The sequence below is a fragment of the Erythrolamprus reginae genome, chromosome 3, assembly GCF_031021105.1.
Source record: "Erythrolamprus reginae isolate rEryReg1 chromosome 3, rEryReg1.hap1, whole genome shotgun sequence".
In the NCBI taxonomy this organism is placed as follows: domain Eukaryota; kingdom Metazoa; phylum Chordata; class Lepidosauria; order Squamata; family Dipsadidae; genus Erythrolamprus; species Erythrolamprus reginae.
This window is the reverse complement of record NC_091952.1, coordinates 224599608-224617870: the sequence shown is the minus strand read 5'-3', so window position 1 is coordinate 224617870 and position 18263 is coordinate 224599608. Positions and strand designations below refer to the sequence as shown.

General features: G+C 35.9%; 2 protein-coding genes across 5 annotated transcripts in view; one reads left to right on the top strand and one right to left on the bottom strand.

The window, feature by feature from the left end:
* The first annotated feature begins 2458 nt into the window (after nucleotides 1-2458).
* C3H8orf88 (chromosome 3 C8orf88 homolog) lies at nucleotides 2459-13736 on the top strand. 4 transcript variants are annotated; one of them, XR_011558740.1, is made up of 7 exons: nucleotides 2471-2702; nucleotides 3343-3435; nucleotides 3550-3641; nucleotides 7285-7369; nucleotides 8759-8865; nucleotides 10467-11704; nucleotides 13334-13736. XR_011558740.1 is itself a non-coding variant. In XM_070748028.1 (6 exons), the coding sequence occupies exons 2-6, from the start codon at nucleotides 3369-3371 to the stop codon at nucleotides 10512-10514; spliced, it is 399 nt and encodes a 132-aa protein (XP_070604129.1). In that variant the 5' UTR covers nucleotides 2459-2702; nucleotides 3343-3368; the 3' UTR covers nucleotides 10515-12213. The 4 variants fall into 4 exon arrangements, 2 of the variants coding, with proteins under 2 accessions (XP_070604129.1, XP_070604130.1); XR_011558741.1 differs by having other exon boundaries at nucleotides 10467-10633; nucleotides 13334-13729; XM_070748028.1 differs by lacking the exon at nucleotides 13334-13736 and having other exon boundaries at nucleotides 2459-2702; nucleotides 10467-12213.
* The window catches only part of NECAB1 (N-terminal EF-hand calcium binding protein 1), a 34445-nt gene continuing 28272 nt past the window's right edge, over nucleotides 12091-18263 (bottom strand). Inside the window, exons 9-13 of the mRNA XM_070748030.1 lie at nucleotides 18030-18083; nucleotides 17237-17349; nucleotides 15996-16070; nucleotides 15263-15354; nucleotides 12091-12919 (exon numbers count right to left, since the gene is read on the bottom strand). Coding sequence (XP_070604131.1) covers nucleotides 12894-12919; nucleotides 15263-15354; nucleotides 15996-16070; nucleotides 17237-17349; nucleotides 18030-18083 — 360 coding nt within the window. The 3' untranslated portion in view covers nucleotides 12091-12893. The remainder of the gene's footprint in view (nucleotides 12920-15262; nucleotides 15355-15995; nucleotides 16071-17236; nucleotides 17350-18029; nucleotides 18084-18263) is intronic.

The following is an 18263-nucleotide window of genomic DNA, read 5'->3' as shown; positions in this document are numbered from 1 at the left end:
GCTCAATGCACTTGCCAGTAAGTATTGAAATCAACAAACATTTTAATACATATGTATAGTATTTTGTGTGTGTGATGTGTTTTTCTGTGTATGTATGTGTGTATGTATGTAATAATAATAATAACAAGAGTTGGAAGGGACATTGGAGGTCTTCTAGTCCAAGCCCCTGCTTAGGCAGAAAACCTACACTACTTCAGACAGATGGTTATTTTGCTTCCAGCAAGAAAGATAAGATGTGCCAATTAGAAAGTAAAAAAAATCAGTCACATAGAATATAAATGAAAAAAATTAGTACTTTTATTAGTAATTTAGTATTAGAATTGAGAATTGTAGAATTATGCATGCTGAAATTAGTTATCTGCACATTATTATAAAAGAATGCTGCAGACAGACCAAAATAGCTTTAAGTGCTTGTATGTTGTATATTTGCCTTGTGTTAGTAAAGTTTTGATTACTTTTACATTATTATTAATTACAGCATCTGGTATTGGTGCTGGACAAGCAACAAATCATAGAAAAGTTCATCCAACATCATCCAAAAGTAATTCATCATGAAAATGATTCATACATTAACATGATACATCAGAAAGCAAGTGATCTAACAATAAAGAACAATTACCTGTAAAACCTGAATAACAGAAAGTGATTCTGGTAACATTTCACATGTGGCATGTTTATAAATTACATTACTCCTTCCTAGCTGGATTTGTAGCTTTCTTAGAACTTGCCACTATATTCAATGATTTTTTTAAAAAAGAATATGCTATTTTTAGTGCTAAAAATACAAATCTTCATTTACCAAAAGGTCTTTTTACAAAAAAGTTTTTACAAAAGTTTTCCTGAAGTTAAAAAAGCAGCCTGCACTGCCATGTTAAAAGTGCTAGTACTGTATATCTTTTAAAAGTTAATAATGAAACCTAAAGTTTGAGGCACAGAATCATCTTGTTTGAAGAACACGCAGGTTAACCAGAGATCTCTACACTTTTAGATTTTACAGCAACACTATTGTACACACAAAAATGAAAGGACACTTGGATTTCTATTATGGATTGCAGAAGCTGATGGAGTTGGCTGAAATGGCAAAACTGACCATTTTGATTTTTAAAAAAATATAAGTACTTTTCTTTACACATGCAAACCACTTCTGAACTTTGTGTTTAAAGTGGAAAATAATGAAACTTTTGATTTTGAGTTTTACCTGTTAAGACTGAAAGACAGCAACGGCTAGTTTATATTATTATGAAAGAACAAAAAGTTGTGATTTGATGTTAATGCCTTATTTTACTGCAACAGAAAGTCAATGCTTCTTTTTCCTTTTCCTAACCCCTCCTCACTTTTCTTCTCCCCCTTCCTCCACATTGTTTTCCTATTTATTTATTTTTAGTTTGTATCTTATTTTATCTTATAACAATTTTTTTAAAAGTTAGACAGAAATACTAGTATTATCTTTTTAAAAAGTTAATGAAAACCTAAGTTTTAGGCGACCAGATCTACTTGAAGGACATGCAAGATTAACTACAGGTCTCTTTTGTTTGTGTGTGTGTGTGTGTGTGTCCAAGTCCTTCCTTCTTTCCTTCCTTCCTGTCTGTCTGTCTACCATTTGTTTTGTCAAGTCCATATTGCTGGTATACAAAGATATATAAAACAATTGCTGCCAATCTGCTTTCCATTGAGGACCTGTATACTGCATGAGTCAAAGAGGGTGGGGAAAATATTTACTGATCCCTCGCATCCTGGATACAAACTGTTTCAACTCCTACCCTCAAAACGTAGCTACAGAGCACTGCACACCAAGACAACTAGACACAATATGTTTTTTCCTGAACACTATCACTCTACTAAATAAACAATTCCCTCAACACTATCAAACGATTTACTAAGTCTGCACTTCTATTTCTACTAGTCTTTTTCTCATCATTCTTATCACCCATTTCCTCCCACTTAGGACTGTATGACTGTAACTTGTTGCTTGTATTCTAAGATTTTTATTCATATTGTTTCTTCACTGTTTATTTGACCCCCATGACAAGTGTTGTACCACATGATTCTTGACAAATCTATATTTTCTTTTATGTAGAGAGCAGCATATGCACCAAAACAAATTCCTTGTGTAGCCAATCACACTTGGCCAATAAAGAATTCTATTCTATTATATATTTATATACATGATACCAGATGTGATACTCTTGATACTTGATATTCTTACACTTTTAGATTTTACTAAACGCATGCCAATTTATTCAACGGTTACTCCTTAAATATTTTTAGATCCCCCTTTCCACGCTTTCAAGCTGCAGTGAGAAGCATAAGATTCTTCGAAATAAATGGATATAAAAGAGCGAAGGCAAGAACCGGGAGACGTCTTCCCATTCTCCACAGGAGCGCACCTAAAAAACCAACTGAGCGCAGACTTTGTTAAACCCACTTTGTTTAAAAAAAAAAAAAAAGTCTGCGGTGGACGGTGATAATGATGACGACAACGACGATGATGGACAGTAACGGCTGCCGCCAGGTTCCCCTGCGCGCGCCTTTAGAATACTGACGGCTCTGCCGGAGAGGCGGTTAGCTGCTTCTCCGCCACAAACATTCGGGCCGTCACTTAGCCGGGCTGTCTTGTCCGGTTCCCTCACGAAGACCGTTCCTTGCGCTCGCGGGAACGGCCGGCGCTGCTCTTGCTCCCGGGGAGAGAGCGCAGAGTGCTGGTAAGGAGGCCTCGCTTAAAAAGAGAAAGAGGGAGGTTTAAAAAAAGAGAGAGCAAGAAAAAGGGACCGTCGACCGATAAAAAAAGTCGAACGCCATGCCCTCAGAAAAACGACGAGGCCGCGCCAGAAAGGGAACCACGCATGCGTATAGAGCGCATGGTCCTAAAGGGCGGCTGCGGCCGTTTCTGCCGCCGCAGCTGACGGAAACTGAGAAAATATTTTTGTTGTTGTTTAAGTACTTATGAAGTGTAGCTGATCTTCCTTATGAATTTAGCGCTCTTTTATGAAGCCCCTCAGAGTGTCCGCAGTTTCTTATCGTTCCCAAAGAGTTCGCTTTCTCGCTCTGTTTTTTAACACCTACCAAACTCAGTGGGGGTTTTCGAGTTGAAGGTGCCTTGAAGAGTTTTACACGTCCAATTCAGATTTTTTTTCATCGTGCAGCCTCGTCCTAGGCCAGCCCAGCCACTAACTATTTTCATTTTATTTTGTGTGTGGACGGGATGGGTGGGTAGGAAGATGGGGGAGGATTTAGGTAAGGACTTAAGTACTAGACATGGCGTCGAGAAGTTCTGAATTAGTACACTTTGAGAAATTGCCCGTTTTCCCATCTCTGTATATTTTGGGACTGTTTATTTTCCAGCATGGCATCTCCAAGTGTTTTAACAAATGGAAACCAAGAGATTAATTGGTAAGCACCTTCAGCCAGCAAGATCTCTGTGCCTCTCTTCTCGTGGTAAGTGCCTTGATCACCTCAAGTATTTGCAGAAAACACAACACTAATACAGATATTTAAAAGGGTGCTCAGCGTATTAATGAACAACTAAAGCTATTACTTTTTTTTTTACAGCATCCTTAGCCGCAGTATCAACGGACTCTGGTAGTTTTCAGGCTGACTTTCCATGCAGTGCTTCTGTCTTTTTACATAATGAAATTAGTTCAGTAAGTATTATTTCAGTAAAACGGCAACAACAAAAGTTCCTCTTTTACTTAACCTGACTTATAGATACGCTAGATACTGTGATTTGTAACAATATTTTTAGCTAGTTTAACATGCCAGCGTCATAACCCATTAACTAAAATTGCTTTGAAATAACAGTCTGTAAAAGGATACTTGTGATTATCTTGTATTTTAAATTACTTTGATTCAGTCAGTCAGACAATCAATCAATCATTGAATTTCTATAACCATACATCTCAGCCAATGACTGGGTAGCCTACAACAAGGGTGTCCAGCAAACCTGGAAAACAGGGAAATCAGGGAATTATCAGGGAAATTGGCGGTTCGGGAAATTATTATTATTATTATTATTATTATTATTATTTATTAGATTTGTATGCCGCCCCTCTCCGTAGACTCGGGGCGGCTCACAACAACAATAAATTCAAGACAAATCTAATAATTTAAAACATTTTTTAAAAACCTGTTATTAAAGCAGACATACACACAAACATACCATACATGAATTGTATAGGCCCGGAGGAGATGTCTCAATTCCCCCATGCCTGACGGCAGAGGTGGGTTTTAAGGAGTTTACGAAAGGCAAGGAGAGTGGGGGCAGTTCTAATCTCAGGGGAGAGCTGGTTCCAGAGGGTCAGGGCCGCCACAGAGAAGGCTCTTCCCCTGGAACCCGCCAAATGACATTGTTTAGTCGATGGGACCCGGAGAAGGCCAACTCTGTGGGACCTAATAGGTTGCTGGGATTCGTGCGGCAGAAGGCGGTCCCGGAGATATTCTGGTCCGATGCCATGAAGGGCTTTATAGGTCATAACCAACACTTTGAATTGTGACCGGAAATTGATCGGCAACCAATGCCGACTGCGGAGTGTTGGTGTAACATGGGCATACCTTGGGAAGCCCATGATTGCTCTCGCAGCTGCATTCTGCACGATCTGAAGTTTCCGAACACTTTTCAAAGATAGCCCCATGTAGAGAGCATTACAGTAGTCGAATCTCGAGGTGATGAGGGCATGAGTGACTGAGCAGTGAGTCCCGGTCCAGATAGGACAGCAAGTGGTGCAGCAGGCAAACCTGGGCAGACGCCCCCCTCGCCACAGCTGAAAGATGGTTCTCTAATGTGAGCTGTGGATCGAGGAGGATGCCCAAGTTGCGGACCCTCTCTGAGGGGGTCAATAATTCAACCCCCCCCCCCCCAGGGTTATGGACAGACAGATGAAATTGTCCTTGGGAGGCAGAACCCACAGCCACTTCGACTTATCCGGGTTAAGTTTGAGTCTGTTGACACCCATCCAGACCCCAACAGCCTCCAGACCCAGCACATCACTTCCACTGCTTCGTTAAAATATCAGGGAATTTGTAAAAAAACTGGAATAAATCGGAGGAGGGGGCAAACAGTATTAAAATGTTTAAAAGTCAGGGGAAAATCATATTTTAAAAAAAGGGATCGCACTGCCTGGCAGAATCAAGCAAAAATGAGCATAAGTGTAGCAACAACTTGCTTCCTCAGCTACCGATATTTCTCCACGGTTTAGTCGTTGGGATGACGTCATCTATGACCGCGCCTTAACTAGATCACAAGTTGCAGGAAAATATCAGGGAATTTCAAAATGCTTTCTCCCTGGACACCTTGTTACAATTAAAAAAAATACAATTACAATACAGTAAAAACATCCAGATTAAATATATGTAGGAGCAACATTCTTGCTCAGTTAGCACTTACAGGCAGAAAATGGGAATTTTAACACATTCAGAACCCCGGGCATGAAAACATAGCCAGGTTTTTAGGGCCCAATACTGACTCCAACCCCATTAGTTTTTCATAATGCCCTAAAAACCTGGCTATGTTCTGTGGAAAATGGAACATTCTACCCTTGTGGAAAAAGCTTGTCCTCTGGTCCCTGCCAACAAACACAATGTACTTTACTGTACCTACCCCAAATCAAAAATTTGGTATAACCTTTTTGAACTAACACATTTTATTAAAAGGAATAAGTTTTTGTGATCTAGAACTAAATGACATACAATTTAAATTGGGATGAGGTAGGGGGAAATGAAAGAAGACAGTTGGCTAAGCACATACAGGTTTTATGTTGGAAGAGTACGTGCCATGTGAGGATATGTAAACAATGTATCCCAGCCTTTTTTTAAAAAAAACCTTTCACCTATAGTGTAGAACCTTTAGACGTAGATATTTAATATCCCTACTTGAAAGAGCCGTCCGCTGGGATCTGAATTAGATTTTCTTATTCTCTCCTTGGCTCTAATGAATGTATTGCGAGCAGAATTGCTAAGTCTATAGTTAAGACAGTCAAGTTAGAAACCCATTATATCAAGCAGATTGGGGTATTCTGCAAAGATTATATTCTTATCTGGATATTGATTCTATGTATTTACCACATATATTTTATTTTTGTATTTTACCCAAAATTAGATCAGGTACTTTTTTTAATATGATCAAAGGACTAATCAGTAAATTACGGTATGTTGGAAGGATTATGAATACCTTATCAAATGACAATTATAAGGTATTTAAAACTTGTAAAACATTTCAAGTGTCAGGGCATTCTACTGCAAATCTCAAAATGATCATTTTGCAAAAATAAGATTGTAGCAATAAAAATGAATGAGAAATTGTTGAACTTATATACATCAAAAAGTTCCAGGCTACCTCAAAAGGAATGTGTTTTATCACAAGTATAGTATGTCTCATGTGTAAGCTGTATCTTCATAGCTTTCTCCCTTCTCTTATACCAATTTAAATCTTATATCAAATTGCCCATTTTTGAATAACATAGACTAATATGATTCTCTTCCTATAAAGTACATACCAAATTAGTACATAATTTGTAACATCTATGGGTAGTCCTCAACTTACAACTATATTTGAGCCCGAAATTTCCATTGCTAAACAGTAGTTAAGTGAGTTTTGCCCTATTTTACAACATTTTTGTCATAGTTTAGTGAATCATTGCAGTTTCAAGTAAAACATGTCATGTGGATCCGCTTCCCTCATTGACTTTGCTTGTCAGAAGCTGGCTAGGAATGTTACAAAAGTTTGGGACAATGCATCTGTTATAAAGATTCATTTAACCATGTGACTCATTTAATAACTGCAGTGATTTTCTTAGCTGTGGCAAAAAGATTAAATGAAAAACCCAATAACATTCTTGCTCAGCAATGGAAATTTTGGCTCAATTGTGGTCGTACGCCAGGGTCTAACCTGTATCTTGTCCCTTCAAAAAGTAAATACGGTAGTACATAAAAATAGCATAGAAGAAACTGTCAATCTTGTGGTGGCTGATCTGACAGTCTTATATAGTACTTTCTCATGTATGCTTGTGAAAATCTTTTCATATAATATGAATGAATTATTCTTCCTTCCATGATGTATATATAGTGACTTTTAACCTTATAGTGTTAATTGGAGTGTTTTGGTGATGTTCTTCACTATTAAAATTACATGTGGTGTACATTGTATTATATGATTCTGTGTATAATATCTGTATACAATATCTCCTGCGTGAATTATCAAAAGTTCCTAGAACTTTGTAAAATAATATACAAAATATGTATATTAGATATATATGCATATTATAATATAATATGTATTACACTTTATTTTAGATATGTAAATCTAATGGAATGCTGGTTTTAAATGACAATTTGATTCCTAGTCTGTCAGTGCAGCATAAAAATGAAGTCACAAAAGGTAAGTTTAATTTTTTTTTTAATTATCATGAATAAATATAGAAAATATATTTCGGGTTTGAGGCTTAGAATTATCTATTAATTTTCAATTTCAATTCAACATTTGAAATTTGATACTATGGTTCTCCTCCTATCTCTCTGGTCAGTCACAGTCGGTGTTGGTAGGAGGACAGAAGTCAAACCCAAGGACCCTCCTCTGGGGTGCCCCAGGATTCAGTCCTCTCTCCTCTTTTATTTAACATCCACTGGGTGAAGTCATCCAACGACATTAGTGAGGTATCAGCAATATGCTGATGATACCCAGTTATACATCTCCATCCCATGTCAGTTCAGTGAAGCTGTGGATGTGGTATGCTAGTGCCTGGAGGCCGTAAGGGTCTGGATGGGAGTTAACGGGCTCAAACTTAACTACAGCTGGTCCAGAATGCTGTGTGAGCTATTATGGGTACACCTAGGTACACCCACATTACACCAATTCTCTGAAGACTGCACTGGCTCCCAATTGGTCTCCGGGTGTAATTCAAGGTGCTGGTCATTACCTTTAAAGCCCTACATGGCTCAGGACCAGACTATCTTCAAGATCACCTTCTGCCACATAGCTTCCAGCAACCAATAAGAGCCCACAGAGTTGGTCTTCTCCCGGTCCCTTCAGCTAAACAGTGTCAGCTGGGAAGGCCTTCTCTCTGGCTGCTCCAACTCTTTGGAACCAGTTACTTCCTGGCATCTGGACTACCCCCACCCTACTGGCCTTCTGGAAAACTGTAAAGACCTGGCTTTTCTGCCAGGCGTCGGGCCATTGATCTGATGGCATGCCATCAGGATCCAGCCATTAATGACATGCATGGTTTTAACGGTTTTTAATTGTTGTTTTTATATTGTTTTATATTGTTTTATAAGGGGTTTTAATATTACATTGTATGTTGAATCGCCCAGAGTCCTTCAGGAGTTGGACGGCATACAAAATCAAAATCAAAAAAATAATAAATAAATAAATAAATTTGTGAGCTTAAATAAATTTGTATTCAAGAATTCATTTAGCATACCATGCTTACAGCAAAGGTGGTATTTATATTTCAGAAGCTTAAGGAATAAGCCATATAATGATTGTGTGTCAATCCAATCTCTTTATAATACTAGACATTGAACTTTAAAACTCTATAAATTGCTGTAACATTTAGCATAGAACGCTAATAATAATTCAAATTATACTTATTGTATATAAAGATTCTGAACCATACTTTGTTATTTTTAGTAATAAGGATACAGATTTGCTAATTAAAATTCCTCTGTAAAAAGTTATGAAAAAAACCCCCCAGTTTTCATTAGAAGATTCCTGATTTCAATATAAGTGTTCCTGTCATATTTTATTAATATATTTTTGTGTTGGCAGAAAGAATAACATATAGCAGAGATTTCCTTCTGAAACTTTCAGGGGTTTCACTTGCCCAAAAGAAGCCAGAATTTCTTCCTGATCATCCTATTGTACTGGAAAAGCCAGTAAGTATTTGAATTTTAAACTGAGTTTGTAGAAATAATTTTGCTGACATTTAAATTAGTAGTACAGATTTATTGTATAATGAAGTTGCAGTATAGGTATCCGTTCTTAGTCACAATGATGACAAAACAATGATAATTTCTTATCAGATTAGTTATATCTGGTAGTTTAGGGAAGAACCACATTTCTATCACAAATGGTAATTGCTGCCACTTAACTATATTATTTTATGAATAAATGGGAAGAAGTTTTAATATATTATGCAAATATACTTCTTGTGGCGATTTTTGGAGCAATTTGGGACAACGTAGGAAAGTTTTGAAGGGGCGATTTTTGGAGAGATATGGGGTGGCATTAGCCTTCGTTAGGACCTCCACTCCTCACTTCTCCTCGCTGTCCATCTCCACTCCATTAGCCTTCATTTTGTCCCCCTGCTGCTTTTTTTTTAAGCCTTAAAGTTTGGATTTTCCTAATGGGTTTGCACACATTATTTGCTTTTACATTGATTCCTATGGGAAACAATGTTTCATCTTACGAACCTTTCAACTTACGAACCTCGCCCGGAACCAATTAAGTTCGTAAGACAAGGTATCACTGTACAGGTAATCTTGATTTATGATAGCAATAGAGCCTGGAATTCCCACCATTAAGAAATGTAGTTCTGAGAGGGAGAGAGAGTGAGTGCAGGGGTGCAGTAAGGGTCAGGAAGATGCTTGGGGGGAGGGGAGATCGATAGCAGAGAGAGTACACAATGGTACAAGTGAAGGAGGGTGCACAAGCGGCCAGCATGGCATGGGGCTGGAGGAGAGTGCGTGGGGAGAGAGACTTACCACAAAGACTTGTGACCTTCCCCATTGACTTTTTGGGAATGATTGTTGGGTGCTGCAATCAGTTATAAATGTGAACCAAGTGCCCAGCTTATGATCACATGACAATAAGGATGCTAGGATGGCCAGAACAGAATGGTCATAGCCATTCATTTAGTGCCATTGTAACTTCAAATGGTCATAAGTTGCAGATTACTTATATATCTTTCCAGTGATAATGAGCTTCTGGGCTAACAGGTGTCATCTAATTACAGTACCTGGTATCCTGACATTTCATCAACAGTTGTGGCTGGCATTTTCTGACAGCGATCTGATTTGTAGCATATTTCTCAGATATCCTAATTAGACCATAAGCTATTACTCTGGAAGGTCATCACTATTAAATTGACACTGGCTGCGGGAGCCTGCATCAGTATTTTAGCATAGTTTTATTGATAATTGAGAGGAGAATGTTTGGAATAAATTAACTGTATTGGATATAAAAAGCACTTTGTGGAGGGGAGGTTAAAACTTTGAGAGTTACTAGTATGGAATAATATTCTTCTGGATATCCCCTTACACATTCCTGTATCCATAAATATTGCTAGCATACGTTAATTCATTGTTTATATATTTTTCATAGCTCTTCTAATTATGTTAGAAGATTGTGTTTCTTAAATAGTTTTCCATTTTATCTTGAGTTGTGACTCAATCTAATAAATGCTAACATGTTTCAAAGCTTATTTAAATATGTAATGTTTTCTATTAACTAAATGTGTGGGCCTTTTGTTTTGTAGAAAAATTATTGTTTATTACCTGCTACAAGCAATGATAGATCTTTCTGAAGATAAAGAATGCGTCTCTTCACCACTTAAAAAATTAAGGAAAAGTGATCTGTAATATCATTTCAGATGTATCTTTTACAGTTGGTGTAATCATCAGTAAAGCTATATTCAAGCAAAATGTATGTGAATCAACTTCAACTGTTGTCTGATTCTGAACTAGTATTAAGATTTTTGTAGTGATAGATAAAGGAAACAACTGCTGAAATGAAGCAGGATCATCACTTGTCAAGTTTTGGGAATGCTACATATGAAAATAAGTTGCAGATCCTAACAAGGCTCATTCATCACTTTTTATTCTAGCAAACTTCCAAATATTGGGAATATGCCATATGTTTAATTACTATAAACCGCTAATATCTTGTGGCTGTTTGCATTTTGACTAGATGCCAACTGATATCATTGGGGAACACGCACACACATACAACTTCTGTTTCCATGTACCAACCTTCTTGCTAAAAAATGATATGAGCACTGGAATCTTTGAGGATTTTCATGCCAAACATTTAAGTAGTAAGTAGCAAAACATGACCATCAAAGATGTGGATAGTCCCATATCCTTAGTCCCAACTTAATTAGCTGTATAAAGGCAATGCTTTTATGGGACTATTCTGTATATTAAAAATACCACGGTGACACAGTGGTTAGAATGCAGTACTGCAGGTTAACTCATTGGTCATTCCAGGAGTTTAATCCTGAGCAGCTCAAGGTTGACTCAACCTTCCATTCTTCCAAGGTCAGTAAACTGAGGACCAACACTGTTGGGGGGCAATTGTGCTGGCTCTGTAAACCATTTAGAGAGGGTTATAAAGCACTATGAAGCAGTCTATAAGTCTTAAGTAGTATTGCTACTTATCTTTTTGTTTAATATTTAAAACTTTAAATTCAATAGGATTTAGCTATGTTATTTTTGAAAGTTTTTAAAAAAAAATTTTAAGTAGAGGTATTGGTTATGTATTAATAGTTTGGTCTCTATGTCTGTCATTTTCCCCTCTCTGACCCAGATTTTGCTATATACTATTTTCTACATTTTTCCTACCATTCCCCACAACTCCAGGGTCCACTTTTTTTCAGACCAACCAAGCATTGAACCATTTGTATGTGATAGGAATTGATTTGCCACTAGAGCCTGATGTCATGCGCTAAGAGAGAATAACTGGGTCAAAGTCACTCAGCCAACTTTTCTATTTAAGGTGGGGTTAGAACTCAGTTTTCTCATTTCTAGCTGATGGTTAAGCTTTAGAACTACTAGATTAAATTGGGTTTCACTTTCTTTTCCACATGATAGCATCTAAATAGTTAACAAGATTTTGGATTCAAAGATACATCTAGTCCTCTAGTACAATGGTCCTCCTAATATAATACCACTAATCAATTACCGTTGTATTTTGTTCCTTTCAAACTTTTCAAAATTCTGCAAATATGTTATATTTGTAATGTTTTTCTGATGAACATTGAACCTTGTGTTACTGTTGTTATGAATGTACATGTGGAATGGTATTTGCTTTTGTAAAGATTTTTTTAGTTGCTGTGTATAGAGCAACTAAAGATACTTGCTTTCACTTAAAATAGCATTTGAAAGTTTACATATATCTATATTTATCAAACTTTCAAAATAAAGTGTGAAAAAGAAGTAAACACAATAAGCCTAAAAAATTAAAACACAAGACAGAAATTAAAGGTATGTGATAAAAAAAAGAAACGGCCAATTCTAGTTGACATCAATATCTTTCCATGCTTGTCTTTGCGAACTAGTCTTGTTTTATACAGTGTTCATACAGTGTTTTTCTGTCTTCTTTTGAAGTTCCGACTTCAGATCCATTTTCTTTATCAAACATAGCTATCTTAGTTTTTAATAATTATTTTTCAGATCCATGATCCCTGTTGCATCATATTATTCAAGTTTTAATCCCCAAACATGTTATCAACTCACACAAAGATATGTATTCATATTCTGTCCAATGTTAACATAGCCATTCCGTACAGATTTATTTATAAACATAATATAATGAAATGTTTTCTATTACTATAAATATAAAACAGTAGAACATTTTATTTTCTTCACAAATCTTTTTCTGACTAACATCACAGTACACTAATTTAGTAGACAAAACAATTTCAAACAATGGTAAAAATGAATTTTCAGGGAACTTTACAAAAGGCAAATACACATAGTAAGCACAAGCAACACAATACTATATTTTTAAAAGAACCATGAAATTAAAACTAATTCATTTCATAAAATATTAATCACAGCAAATTATACAACATGGATTAGTTCTTAAATGGAAGAATTGTCCATGAAAGAATAGTAATACTAACTTCAGAGACTATGATTGTTCTCTAGGTGCTGTAGAGCCTACTTTTAAGAAGTATGTACTTCTAGTTGTTCAGGATGCACCAAGAAGCTGAAAAGGAAATATTCATGATTTAAACAATCTCAGTAATTTCCATCAATATTTCAAAGGTGGACTGCTTAGTTTCAAAGTAATTTTGCAACATGTAAATAGATGTTTCACTTTGTTTAGTTGTTATACCAGAACAGATTAAAATATACTGACTTACATAAGAAATAATATTTGTGAAGTACCTTTGTAGAGTGATATGGGCAGCATATAAATTTAATAGATAAACATCAACTTTGCAAAATTCCTACAAGATTAAAATATTTTAAACAGCATATCTCAATTTGACTAAGATAATTAAAAATTGTTGGCATTTGGCAGTCTTTTCGCCCCAACTGATTATAGTAACAGCATGGATTTAGAGTAAATTAAGTTTATGTATATTATGTGTTTTAGCCTTTTTCTTTTTTTTTACAGAATTATGGTCTTCGATATGGGGAAGAAGCTAATTAAAATTCATTATTTAATTCAACAATTTAGTAAAATGTTGTATAGATAAAATGTGTACTTGACATTTAAATGATTTTTAATTTGAGAATAAAATTAATCCCATTAGAAAGGTACCATATCTAAAAGAACCCTTATAGATTAACTTTGCCACTTCTGGTGAAAGAGATACATATGACAGAGGTTATTTCTATATCTTTAATTTTGTGTGGATACAAAAGAATTTCTTCAACTTTTTGTTTTTTTTCTGGATCAGCACTATTTGTCCCATGAAAATGATCAATCAGTTCCTTAAATTGTACCTGGAGGCACCCATGTGGGAAATAAAATTGAAATGAATCAGCACATATGAATTATAATTTCGTACAACTGTATTCCCTATCAATAAATGTTTGAATTATTTTCACTGAATGGAGATGGGTTGGACTCAGTGGCCCATTCCAACTTTGAGATTCACAGCATCAGAGCAATATTTCAATACTACAGAACAAATATAATAAGTCAAATAGTGACTGGCATCAACTAAGTTTATGCAATCCATGAAATCTTAATATTTTTGTTCTAAAACTCATACCTCCATTTAGGACCACTATTGGGACTAGAATTTCCACCATTAAGCTGTGCAGATGTAAAGTGAGATGTCATGTAACTGCATCCCTTAGCAACTGCAATCTGGTACTCTCCATTTCCATTGTGACCCCAAGACGCATGAGTTATTTAGAAGAAAGAGGCAGAAATGCCAGGTCTAGAGCATGAGAATGCTGTTGGGAAGTAGATGCCTGGAAAGGTTGTCCATGCATGGGTTGGAGGGAGTGCACTTTGGTAGGCCAGAAAAAAAATGCTGTAACTCAGGCTTCCTGGCACTCCATGGCTCTGGGACTGCAAAAAGCCTCTGAGCTGCAGCATGAAGCCCAGCAGTGCAACATAAAGGGACCTCCATAAAGTTGTTGCAGTCCACAAAGCTTCAGTCTATGCATGGCCCTTGCTGACTTGAGACCTGCTCCCTAGTTGACCTTTGCCATTTTTTTCCAATTGCTGGTGGCTGAGGATTTAGGATTTAGGCACAGGGTATGGCTGAACTTGCAAAACTCCCCTGTGAAGGGCCTCCTGCAAAGACTGGAAGTATCTTTGCAGCAGGTGCTTCCAGGGGTGAGCTTTGCAGAAGGTGCTTCCAACAACAGTTGCTGAACCTCAGGACCACCTGTGTCATCCACATCCTTCAGCTTCCATTCTTAATGATGAGCTGATTCTGGCTCTTGTTTGCAGCCAGACCTAGCCACCACCTAGGGCAGACAAGGATTTGCGGTTTTGCTGTGATCACCGCACATTCCATGGTTACACTCTCATACAATACCTGAATCCTGGCTCTACACAAGAAGAAAATGATAAACATCAGCTGCAGAGGTGGTGGCAGTGGGCGGCAAGGATATGTAGTGCAGTGCACCCAGAAGGGCAGAGATGGGACTATAGATGGGAGGGGGGTCCCTATAGCTTTAAATATGGGCAGGCCCAAATTTTGATCACATGACTGCAGGGAAGCTGTCATAACTGACTGCTGAATGAATGGTTAGTTCAGGACTAGATAAATTCAGCCTTTTTTTTGGTGCAACATTTACAAGTTGGCATTATGTGTGCAGCTAAGCTAAACTGCTATGTCTTCTTTACTGTTTGTAAAAACAAAGCAAAACAAAATAAAGTTATGACTAACTGGAATTGACAAATACACCTCTGTTAACCTCTTACTGCTATTCTATGCATAGTTGGAAGCAAGTCCATGTATTCAATGAGGTATACTCTAATAAAATTTTCCAAATGTATATTTATTTGTTACTATTTCTTAGAGTAAAACTAGTGATTAGAAAGAAGAAATAACAAATTATTAAAGTAAAAAATCATTACCAGGAATAAGCATAGTTGTAATGTGTTCTGGAGTCTCCAGGCAATCTACATTAATTCTTTGGAATGACTTGTTATAATTCATCTGGAGATGGCTGGAAAAATAAGTAATATTTATTTTACGCAAGGCCATACTTAAAGCTCCTTTTTGGTTTACATTTTACATAATTAAAATGATTAAATTAATCATGAATAATCAAAATAGTCCAATTTAAACCTAACTGTTCCAACTCACAAATGTGCATAATCTCATAGCCAAACAGAACTCATTCAGAAACATGATCTGTGATTAAAAGTGTGTCAATGGGGCAAGGGGCAGTTGTGAATTGTTTTATCACAGAGCTTCTGATCTAAAAACAAGATTGAGCCACCATGGACTTCTGAGATATTTGTTCTAGAACCAAACTTTTATTTTAGGAGAGTTTTCACATGTAAAAATATTGCCATATTAAAATGTTTTCTGAGTTTTGATGAATCAGTATTTTCATCTGTAAAACTATTAGAATCAACTGATTCTTTTATCACATTGTTTTACATTGCTTTCCTGCCATGAAAATCTTTTTCTATTTTAAGGTTCAGTACTGCTGGAATATAGGAAGTTTCAGAAAGGAATAAAAATAACAATGTTGGATCCTGATTAAACCAATTAATGCAGAAGAATTACACACAGTATACTGCTTATGTTGCCTAAGCATGATAATGCTGATGAATAATAGTGTTTTAGAAACTTACTTACCTGTTCCAGGCATTATTTTCCCAAAATTCATAAACAATGAAACATGATTTGCCTGAAAGTTTCTGGATAGAAACACTAAAATATAAACACAAAATTTATTTGTATAGAAAGCAGCCCATATTTACATTGATTTAAAAATATGTCTATTTTTCATTTTTGCATTGTTATAGGCCTAGCAATAACGCCTAGTTTATTTCTGTAATATTAAACAAAGTTAAAGCTCACTTTTATTACCATGAGCTTGATATTTTAAATAAATCATTTCCAGCACTACAACCTCATATAAAACTGATTGGAAGCCAAAATAAATTTGCAATAAATGGTAGATTCAATAAATGCAATAGATGCAATAAATAGATGTTGAACCTAAAGCTGAGCAAAGTATATTTTAGCAAAAAAAAAAAAAAAGTAATTTCTTGGCCATAGCATAACAGTCATGTGATTTGTATATAACATATACAAATAACCTTGATATTTGAAGTTAAACTTTTCAGTGAAGAAATGTGTGACCATATGCATAATTATTTACATTGAAACTTTTAAAAAATGAAATACTTTTAGTTTTTGGAAAAAGGAAGAAGCATTGAATCTAACTTCCTGAAATCTGATGAATGGAAGTTCATAATCTGATACCTAGAAATTAACACTATGGCTCTGGGAGCATACAATTCCTTATTCAATTGATAAGACTTGTAAGAAAGCCTATTTCTTTGGTTATTTGGCCCTCAGCTGAATGAAATGGAAATAGTCATGTCTTATGTTCAGCTACTTTATTACACCAAAATGTCAAATTTGAGAATTGCCAGCAGATGGCATCATATACATGGAATATAATACATACCGGTAAGATTAAATGAAAATTCTCTTAGTTTTCTATCATCAGATTTCTGATGTTAATTACTTTCTTGGATAATAGCTTCTAATAAAACTGTTGTAGTTGTCACATCTTCTGAGGAATAAGGCAATTCTATTCAGCCAGATTTATTCCCAAGAAAATAAAGATTGCCTATTCTATCTTATTAATGGTTGCTATCCTAGGTTACTCCGGCCTGACATTTCCTATGACCCACTGTGACATTTATAAGAGAAAAATATAATGGAGATACTACATTTGCTGAATTATTCAACCTAAGATGTTTTATAAATGTTTATTAGGGATTTCCAGTGTTTCCCAAAGTTCAGTCTCCCTATAATATAATGACTTGCATTCTTGCATCCTTCGAGAATAACATTGTACTCACTGCAGACATCCATCCTGAGAAGAGGCCATATCTACATACTGCTTTAGAGCAAAGCGGAACGGCTCTAATTCTTCTGTGATTACTGACATCTGACGCTGAACAACCATTATTTGCTGGCAAAACAGTAATGCAATCCGATTAATTGACATTAACTATACTGTCATCAAATTATCTTTTTTTATTTTTAAAGCTTATTCTGATATTGATTTTCCAGTTCTTCCTTGGAACCCCAGCCATCTTATTCTGGATCCATTCAATAGGTTACAGCCCTTTTGTCTCCTAAAGATTTTTGTTTGTTGTAGTTTTATTGATTCTGGATTTCTCTTCCACATCTATCTTGCTTTCTGAATTCAACATGTAAAAATGCTTCTAAAGCTCACTTCTAATATATGTATGCCTAGGCATTTAAAGTAGTTGTTTAAGCTAGAATGCACACAAAGTAACAAGGTAAATTAGCTATCATAGGAAATATTCAATCCTTTCATTGATTTTAAAATGGATCAGTCAAAGAATGGCTAAGTCTGAACTCAGCTCCAAAGGTCAAATGATAAAGCAGAAGTGAAGTTTTTCATGTTTGGAATGCAGGAGTAGAGCAACATGTAAATAAATAAACTTGTGTGATTCTTGGATCATGTTTCTAGAAAGTCTTTATTAGAAACAAGTTCCACAAAATATTGTGGATTGAACTGAAAATGCCAGCCTTAGCAAATGCCATAATGGATTTAGAACTCTGTTCCTTCTGCTTTTCCATTCATATTGATTCCATGGGGTGGAATTGGGAAATATTACTTACAGATTTAGTATTTCCTTCTGAAACCTCCTCTTCTAGTGGCTCAAGTTTTAGGTCCTTGTCAACCAATAAAGGGGAAATACAAAAGTATAAGGGTTTTGTGGTGGTTTAAACAATATTCAACAATAAAAAAAATAACTAATACTGTGATTCCTGATCTATTTTGGTAGAAAGTATACAAAAATGGAGTTGAATTTAAGGGTATTGAAAATATTATTTTCCCTTGGGGAAACAGCC

Bases quoted from the DNA above. Each gene is read 5' to 3' on its own strand.
- C3H8orf88 (XM_070748028.1), top strand. From the start codon at position 3,369: ATGGAAACCAAGAGATTAATTGGTAAGCACCTTCAGCCAGCAAGATCT. The intron at 3,642-7,284 runs GTAAGTATTATT...ACTTTATTTTAG, and splicing joins TACATAATGAAATTAGTTCA to ATATGTAAATCTAATGGAAT. The intron at 8,866-10,466 runs GTAAGTATTTGA...TTTGTTTTGTAG, and splicing joins CTATTGTACTGGAAAAGCCA to AAAAATTATTGTTTATTACC.